At 50.5% G+C, this 9,641-nt stretch overlaps 1 protein-coding gene across 1 annotated transcript; it reads right to left on the bottom strand.

The window, feature by feature from the left end:
• Nucleotides 1-351: 351 nt before the first annotated feature.
• Nucleotides 352-2,284, bottom strand: LOC125544787 (CBL-interacting protein kinase 19-like). The gene has a single exon (XM_048708542.1). The coding sequence runs from the start codon at nucleotides 2,064-2,066 to the stop codon at nucleotides 510-512; it is 1,557 nt and encodes a 518-aa protein (XP_048564499.1). The 5' UTR covers nucleotides 2,067-2,284; the 3' UTR covers nucleotides 352-509.
• Nucleotides 2,285-9,641: the final 7,357 nt, after the last annotated feature.

Here is a 9,641-nt window from a genome sequence, read left to right as displayed (position 1 = left end):
CACTTTGTTTTCATCAAGTACCCGTACATCTGATTAGAACTACGAACAATCAAATCAAAAACTATTTCAGATCTTTCTTGTGTGTAGTAGAGATTTCAATCGTTGACAGTTTTCAAAGGATGAGGTGAGTAGATCAAACTGCATCGGATTACAGATCAAAATCTTCCAATTACTTGTGTTAAAATTACAATTATTTGGTAGGAGAACATAATTAGCAAAAGAAAACATATATGGACAAAATTTGCAATTTTATGATACAGAAAGTTTAATCAGGTAAGAACAGTATTACCTAGCATGTGGTGCACAAGATAGAATCGATTGAGCATGCGATTTTAAGATGCAAAAACTACATACCCAAGTACTCCCTCCGTTCCAAAATAGATGACCCAACTTTGTATCACATAATACCATTTTCGACACAACATATCATGTTTGAGAAACACCTTTTATTATTTAATATTTACCTCCAACAAAAAAGAAAAAGCAAGGAAAAAATAGTACCTTTCGGCCTACTCAGAAATGGTAGGTGTATTTGGAACTGGGACCATCTGGTGCACAAGATGCTGCATTCCTGGCTTCAGTTCCTTGTTGCAGAAATCATCATACTCTTCCTTATCCCCGGCCTTCTTTTTTACCTCCACTACTACAAGGGAGGGTGTGAGTTCAAAAATCTCCGCGCAGATTGTTAGTGGACCCTTGACCCCTTCCCTTGTGCCCTCCAGGCTCACCCGCCAATCCTTCTTCCGCACCGCGAAGCTCTTCACATTTGCGATCTCCTCCAATTTGGTTATAATGTCCGACATAGGTTCACTCGAGATGAATCTCACCTCGTCCCCTTTTTCCTCAAACAGCCCCGACAAGTTGAATCCCCTTGAGAATGATATGATGTCGAACGCATTAAGGCTAGCGGGGCGCGGGAGCGGCCCGCGGAGCCTGTGGCGCTCTTCAAATGACGATGTGGCAGGGCAGGACACGACTGATGCGTCGGACTCTGACCCTGAGTCGTCTCCATCAACTTCTTGTGGGGATGGAGATGGAGGTGGAGGCGGCAATGGTTGAGGAAGAGGGTCGGTGAGACCCAAGTCGAGCATATCATTCTCGGCATCTATGACGTTGTACAGCTGGTCGTCTTCAATATAGAACTTGACTGGCCGGAATCCTTTCTTGAACCACCGGCTCTCCATGACCTCCGGCAAGGTGATCCTGGTGCTTGGGTTTGTGTCAAGGAAACGCATGATCAGGCTAGTAAGGTCCTTGGAGAACCACCGTGGACACCGGAACTCTCCCTTGTAAACCTTACGGTACATGGCCATGAGGTTCTGGTCATGGAAAGGGAGGTATCCGGCCATGAGAACAAAGAGGATGACGCCGCAGGACCATATGTCGGCCTTGGCGCCTTCGTATCCACGGCGGGCGAGGACCTCGGGCGCGACGTAGGCCGGCGTGCCGCAGAAGGTGTGGAGGAGACCCTCTGGCTGGAACGGCTCGGCGACGGCGGAGAGGCCGAAGTCGGAGACCTTGAGGTTGCCCGCCTCGTCGACGAGGAGGTTCTCCGGCTTGAGGTCCCGGTGGAAGACCCCGCGGGTGTGGCAGAATCCGACGGCGGAGATGAGGTGCTGGAAGTAGCGGCGCGCAATGTCCTCCTTGAGGCGGCCCTTGGAGACGCGGGAGAAGAGCTCGCCGCCGCGGACGAGCTCCATGACGAAGTAGATCTTGGTCTTGGTGGCCATGACCTCGAAGAGGTGCACGATGTTGGGGTGGCGCACGCGGCGGAGCACGGCGATCTCGCGCTTGATGTGCGAGACGAGGCCGCTCCGCACGGCCTTCTCCCGGTCGAGCACCTTGATGGCCACGCTCTCGCCGGTCTGCAGGTGCCGCGCGTGGTACACCTTGGCGAAGGTGCCCTTGCCCAGGACGCGGCCCAGCTCGTACCGCCCCATGAGCAGCCCGCGGGAGCCTGTGCCGCCTCGCTTGGCCGCCGCCGAGGAGGAGGAGGAGGAGGAAGGGGACGGCAGCCGCGCGGCCTGCGGCGACGGGTCACGCGGCGGCGGCTTGGTGGCCGCCATCGACGGGTGGTGGCGGTGGGCGGGGAGGCGAGGCGAAGGGGATTGGGTGGAGGTGGAGGTGGAGCAGCCGGCCTCGAAGGAGGTGAGCTTAACGGCTCTGCGGAAACTATTTCTCGTTTGCTTTGCTCTCCGCCTTCTCTATGGCTCTGCTCCGTGGAGCATGGTTGGGCTGGGGCTCTTCGCTTGGCTTGGGAGGGCAGATATTTTTTCCCCGGCTCCTCGCATTTTGTATTTTTATTATGGGCTTGTTTCACCCAATTGCTGGAGTCTCTTCGTGCACAGCTTTTGTGCCATATTTCGAGGGTTCTTTTTTGCGTAAAGCTCTGGCTGTTGCCAAGCAAAGCAAACGGTGGATTGGGAGCCGGTGTACCAGCTGTAAATAAGTTTGCCACACACAAAAGGAAGAAAGCTCCAGGGGTACTTTTGTTTTATAAGCAGCACTTTTATTATTTCACTGGAGTCATTCACAATTTACATGTGGAGATGAATTTTTTTTTGCGGGGTCACGTGGAGATGAAATTGACAACATACTCTCAGGGCTCAATTTGCTCACTAACTTCTCTCTCCAAATAAGAGTTGTATTTCTTTACTTTTAGATTTGTTTGTGCTTTTGCCCCGCAAAACCTTATATTAACATTATTATTGCATTTGCATTGCTTATATAGACGTGGTAGTTGCTTTATTTATAAAGCCGGACAAAAATCTATTTCAAGATAAGTTGTATTTCTGAACATTCAAGCGTTTGCGGTGTTAACAACGAGTCTTCGAGTTGTTGCAATTCTGATTGAGTTCTATCTAGAAGGTGTTCAAAATGTTTGATCTGGCAACTCTCAAAAAGTTATAGATGTTATCAAGTTGCCGACGTGTACTTCTTGTTCTCTATATGGTTTCGTCCTGCATACAATTTGTATCATTAGCTACTCTCTTTCCAAAAAAATATGTCGTATTAGTTTGTTTTGTCAGAAGAATTCATAAAAGCAAGAGTGCATCCACTTCATAGAGAAAGCAAGCACCCACAAGATCTAAACGTACAACACATATAGTAGGTTCAACACAAACAAAGTCCGTTGGAGTCATAGCGTAAAATGACCCCAAGGACGCAAAATAAACAAACAAAAGCAGTTAAATCACCGACGATAGACGACAAGCCACTCTCTGAAGCCTGCCGACAAATGAGTTGATGGATGTCCGGTCCTTGGGACAAGTTTGTCATGAGTCCATGATGTCCAGGTGAATGAAACAAAACTACACCAGTGGAGGCGTCTTCTCCTTCTAGTGAGTGTAGCAACCCTCTAAAAATCGTTCAAACCAAATGACCTAAAGGTTGTCTATGACTTATATTCTACTAAGTACTTATATAATTTTAAAATTGCATGCTTATACATTTTTCATCCCGTGATGTATGTTATACTTATTTGTCATAAGTAATCAGATGTTTCAAAACTTTACTAAATCCATGGAAGTCATACTGTAATAACAGCGCCTACAATCCTGCCACTCGATCTTTTTTTGGGTTCAATATGACCACTTAATCCTGCCATCCTTATCATTTTCCTTCAAGGGTTCCTCCTCTTTTGGTTGGATGCCATAAAGCTATAATGTTGTGCAGAAGAAAATACTCAATCCATGCTTTAAATTGTTTGCAAGCAAGTCGACATAAAACTTTTGACTATACTTCGTATGAGCGAGCACTGCAATTACTATCTTAACAATATTTGTTTCACAAGAAGTTTACTAGTCATGACGATTCCTTATGCTTTAGAAACACCTTCAAGTGAATATGGCATCTCCCATCAAACATGGAATTTCTGCTCCCACGTGCACATGCACCCAGATGAACAATAATACTTTAAAAATCAGTAAAAAAAAATCTGTTTTTTTTCTAATAGACATGTTTGAATGTTGTACTCTGAGGCAAAAAGAAGAAGTAACATTTGATGTGCTCATGAAAAAAATGATACTCTGAAAAGGCTCATTTTCAAAGCATTTTGGGTTGCATGTTGTATATTTCATCTCAAATAGGAGTTGTAATTCTTTTATTTTTGTGTTTGTTTGTGCATTTACCACAACACCTCATATTTACTTTCCTGCACTTGCACTGCTTGTATAGACATGGCGGTCGTTTTATTTATAAAGTGAGACGAAGGCGTATTTCAAGAGGAGTTGTATTTCTTAACATTAAAGTGTTCACTTGTTGGCAAGTATGACTGTGTTTTATCTAGAAAGGGTTTAAAATATTTAACCTAGCCCTGCCAACTCTCAAGCAGCTATACATGCTAATCAAGTAGCCGACTTGTATTTCTCATTCTCCATATTGTTTCGTTGTGGATATAATTTGTACCACTACCTATTCTCCTTCCAAAAAAATATGTCATATTAGTTGGTCCAAACAAATTCATAGTAGCATGTGTGACTCCGCTTTATAGATAAGGCAAGCATCCACAAGATCTAAACATAGGACATAGATAGTAGGTTCAACACAAACAAAATCCGTTGAAGTCATAGCATAAACAGACCCGAGGAGGCAAATTAAACAGACAAAAGTCGCTAAATAGCATACGCAAGATGATGAGCCACTCCCTGAAGCCTGCTGACAAATGAGTTGGTGGAGTTCCGACCCTTGGGTCCAGCGAGCAACAACCATTGTTGCATGAAAGCAATGAGTTTAAAAATCACGCTGGTAGCATTGTCGATTTGTCGTAGATGTTCACAGGCAATCACAAGTCGATTTGTCGTAGATGTTCACAGGCAATCACAAGTTTGTTATGATTCCATGATGTCCAAGTGAACGAAACTAAACTAAACCAGAGGAGACATCTTCTCTTTTAGTGGAACCCTCTAAAAATCCTCCAAGCCGAATGATTTATTGCACGATTATACATTTTTCATCCTGTGTATGTTAGATTTGTTTTGTCATAAGTAACTGATATTTCAAAACTTTACTAAAACCATAGAAGTCATATTGTAATAACAACGCATATAACCTTGCCACTATGTCCTTTTTTATTGAATATGATCACTTAATCATGTCACCCTTATCATTTTTCTTCAAGGGTTCCTACCCTTTTGGCTGGATGCCACGAAACTATAATGTTATTCGGAAGAAAAATACTCCATCCATGCTTTAGATTGTTCACAAGCAAGTCCACATGAAACTTTCGACTATACTTTGTATGAGCGTGCACTGCAATTACTATCTTAACAATATTTGTTTCAAAAGAAGTTTATTGGTCATGATGGTTCCTTATTCTTTAAAAACACCTTCATGTGAATATGCTATCTCTCATCAAACATGGAGTTTCTGCTCGTGCACATGCACCTAGATGAACAATAAAATTTAAAAAGTTAGTAAAAAATAAAAATTCTATTTGTTTGTAACATACATGTTTGATTGTTGTACTCTCAAGCAAAAATTAGTGAAGCAGTAACATTTGATGTGCTCATGAAAAAATAACACTCTGGAATGGCTTATTTTCAAAGCATTTGAAAAAAGCAATGAAGCGCGGTTTTGAAGCAGCTCAGAAAATGCACCTAAAAGTTTGTTAAAAATGTTGATTTTTTTACACAAATACATATGCATGTGTTCCAAATATATTTTAGTTTCCGTTCAATAATACGTCGTATTATACGCAGCACAAAAAAAATGCCCAAAATCAACAAAACAAAAGCCCATTTTTTGCACACATTATCTTTTTTTGTATACACATACAAGCACATATATTGATGAAATTTTGTGTAGTATAAGCTATACTGCACCTCCATATATGCATGTACACATTTTTTTGAAGTTTCAGCCATAAAAAAATTGAACTTAAAAAAGGGGGCTCATAGTGCCCTTGCTCCAAATGAACTTTTCTATCTCCCAAGGGCATACATGCTATACAAGAAAATGGTCCATATGCCTGCATCGATGGCGGGGAGGGAAATCATGTCTTTTTTTCCCTCTCTGCAAGGCGGTTAGGAGAAAGCATTCCTCCCCTCAATCTTCTCCAGCGAGTCCGTTGTTTCTTCTCCTCTCCGCCTGCCACTCATGCGTCCGGTGGCATGGAGGGGAATTCTGGTGCCTTGGCTCCAACTAGTAGATAGGTAGGGTTTTAGTGCTCGCAAGAGCAACGCTCGAACGGATGGCGACGCTTCTTTTTCGAGTCAGTTTTTGGTGATTTGATCCTCGTCAAGTTCTTCTCTCGGGACTGATGAGACAGAGCTCCGGCGTAGATTCCCGTCAACTCCTCGGGCGGCGAAGCTATGGTTTCTCGTTGTGTATACGTGACGGCGAGATTTAGGGCCCGTTCGAAAGTGCTCCACGAGTCAGCTTCGTAAAATCACGGCATGAAGCCAGTCCAACACTCCTGCTCCAAGAAGCCCACTCCACGGAGAAAAATATCGTGCAGTGCAATTTTGAGGAGCGACAGAAGACTAGCTTCGAAAAAGGCAGAAGTAGAAGTTCCTCAAAATTACACCCCAATGCCCCCCCCCCCCCCCCCCCCCCCCCGAAGTACTGGTCGAAACGTTTTTCTCTTCGCTCAACGCAACTCCTCTCCTCTGCCGCCGAACGCACCTGGCTCCCGTGGGAAGCTGGCTACGCTGGCTCCCTTCAGAAGCTGGCTAGCTTTGGAAGCCGGCGAGCTTCCGAACGGGCCCTTAGTGTCAGGTTCTTTAGATCGATTCAAAATTTAGTGTCAGGTTCTTCAGATCAACGACGAAGATTGATGTTTCGGGGGCTCCTTCTTGGGGCACATGCACAAAAACTTTCCGCTATCATTGATAATGGCAGGCCGACTCCAGTATGAAAACGGTGCGTCGACAACTCGTTCTGATGGCGGAAGTGATCGTTCGGAGGTGTATGAACCTCGATGCAATTTTTATTATGTTTGAGGCGCTATGTATTTTCGGTGAATCTCTGTGATAGATCTCGTCCTTTCAAAAAAATGTGCATGTACGAAGTTAGTGCAGCACAGAATAAACCATTCTGCTGGCAGCGCCCAAATTGTCAGCTCCTCTCACGCGAGATCCTCGCTTCCGCTCATAGTTCCCTCCCAAAAACGAATTCCAATAGCAGTATATTTTCAGCAAAAGAATCCAAGATTTTATAAAGATCTTACTAGCCGAGATCGCTTTCTTAATCGAAAGAAAGTGCAGGTCGTCCTCCGCTCGTCAAAAGTGATGGCGCGGTTTGAAGGAGAGATGGCGCGGAGGCGACGTGGAGCACGGTCAGCCGTCGCGCTGGCGCCGAGCGGACAGGTGGAGCTTTCCCCGGGGTGGGTGCGCGCGCGCGAGTGCGCCAAGTCGGCGGGTGCGGCGTGACGGTCGCGGGTAGTAGTAGCTGGGAATTTTCAACCGCTCGCTCCTTGCACGGCAGCAACAGCGCATAGGGAGGCATAAACAAAGCTAGCCCGTCGCGTCGCCCCGGCGAACCCGGAGGCGGTGCGCGTGCCCGGCCGGGAGGCGCGGGTTCGGCCGCGTGAGCCGGCCCGGCGCCGCGCGTTCGCGTGGACCACCGGCGCCCGGACGAAGCTGGCTACCGCTACCCAGTAGCGCACGAGCGAGGCAAGCAACGGAGCGAACGTGCGGCCGGCACACCACCCCTAGACGTGCCGGTAACTCCAGCATCCATGGCCGCGTTCCACTTTTACCAAGTGGAAAGAGATGAATAAATACTGCAAAAATCGCCCCTCTCCGTACACCTGGGCTAGCTATAGCCAGCTGAAGCGCATGGGGTTTGTTCGTTCGTTCGCTTCATACGAGACTAGATAGGGGGCGCGGCTTGCCGCGCGTTGCCCGCCGAACGACGGGGCAAACGACAGCACACAGAGATGTAAGGGCATCTCCAGCCGTTGGCCTTTCAGGAGAGGCAAAAAATCGCCTCCTGGAAACGCACCGGCGCTAAATCGCGCACTGGGGACGTGATGCCTCCTAGTCGCGGTCCCCATGGATTTTTAAAAAAGTCAAATACGGCGCAAACACGACTCAAATTTAACGGAAAAAACTACTGCGGGCTACCCCGCCGTTTCCCTCGCCGCCCGCGTCGCCGCCCGCCCACGCGATTCTACACGCCGAGGAGGCGGTAGAACCGCGTGTAGTCACCGCCGCCGTCGTCGTCACCCCCGCCGACGCCTCCGCCGTTCCTGCTGCATCCCTCCCCCGGTTGGCGCGGCGGGTTGGACGGTCCGGGCGTCGTCGTCGTCGTCGCTGAGAACCACGACGCCGTGCTCGTCCTCGCGCCCACGCTTGCGGGCGGCGATCTCCTCCAGGGCCCGGCGCTGCCGGACCATCTTGTCGCGGAGGTAGTCGTCCCGCGCCCACCGCAGGGCGTCCTCATCGGAGAAGCCACGCCGGGCAATCTCCTCGTACTCCACGGGGAGGCCGGGCTCCGGCTTGGGCTCCGGCTTGGGCTCGACGAGGACGAAGCGGCCGGTGGGGGAGGCGTTGTCGCCGATGCGGACGCCGGAGCTGCGGGTGCGCGCGCTGACAGGCGCGCCCTGGGGCTCCGGCTTGACGGGGCGGAGGTGGAGGCAGGGGGAGCCGCCGGACGAGGAGGAGGACCCCCCGGTCTCCATGCGCCTCGGGGTCCAGGAGCTTCCCCGACGGCGTGTGAAGGACGGGGGAGCGGGGTACTCGAGGCGCGGCGTGTTGCCGCCCTCGATGTACTCGAGGACGGCCTCCAACATGCGCCCGGGCACGCCCCACCACCGACGCCGGCCGACGGCGTTGAGCCTGCCGGAGGGCTTGACGCCGTTGGTGGCCTCGAGCTACTCGGCGTGACGGCGGCGGAAGTAAGGCTCCCAGAGCGGGTTGTCGGGGACGTACCGTGGCCCCTCCCTCGCCGCACGCGGCAGGGACGAGCGGATGCGTGCGATCTCCGCACGCCGCGCCGCGCCGGTGAGTATCGGGGGCACCGGCACGCCGCCGGCGCTGATCCTCCACGCCCCGGGTACCCGCATGTCCGGCAGGACCGGGTACTCGGCCTCGAAAAGGAGGCGAGCCTCGCTCTCGTGAAGATGGCGGCGGCCGAAGCCGTTCGCCGCCGTGCCGTCGCCTGGGAAGCGCTCGGCCATGGGTGCTGGAGACGGCGAGAGAGAGGAGAGGAAGGAACGACGACGGCGAGAGAGTACGAGTCGCCGAGTGCGTTGGGGCGCGTTTTATATAGGCCGAGGCGCCACCCGTGCGTGAGCCGCCGTGAGTACGCGTGGCGGGCGAGGGAGGGCGAGGGACGCGCGTCATCCGGTCTTCACTGCGCCGCCCGTGAGGCATCGATGGCGCAGGCTGACCGGCGCGGCAGCGCGGCAGCTTTGGCATTGATTCGCCGCGGGAAACGAGGCGATGAGGACGACGAAGGGGCGAGAAGAGGGTAGAGTCGCTGACGCGGCGGACCCGCGGCTGTTTCGCGCCAAAACAGTTCGCCCCGGCGCCCCCGGGCGCCCCCCAGCGCGCCGGGTTCGGTCTGGGTCCGCCGGCGCTGTTTTCGGCCCATGCCGGCGAAAATCGGGCTCCTGGGAGCGCAACTGGGCCGATTTTTCGGCGGCGGCGCAAAAAAACGCCTGAGGAGGCCTTCCTGGGGGCGTGGCTGGAGATGCC

This window comes from Triticum urartu, chromosome 3 (genome assembly GCF_003073215.2).
Source record: "Triticum urartu cultivar G1812 chromosome 3, Tu2.1, whole genome shotgun sequence".
In the NCBI taxonomy this organism is placed as follows: Eukaryota; Viridiplantae; Streptophyta; class Magnoliopsida; order Poales; family Poaceae; genus Triticum; species Triticum urartu.
This window is presented reverse-complemented; position numbering and strand designations above follow the sequence as displayed.

What these genes read in the sequence shown, in the direction of transcription:
- LOC125544787 (XM_048708542.1), bottom strand. Translation starts at nt 2,066, where the DNA reads ATGGCGGCCACCAAGCCGCCGCCGCGTGACCCGTCGCCGCAGGCCGCG.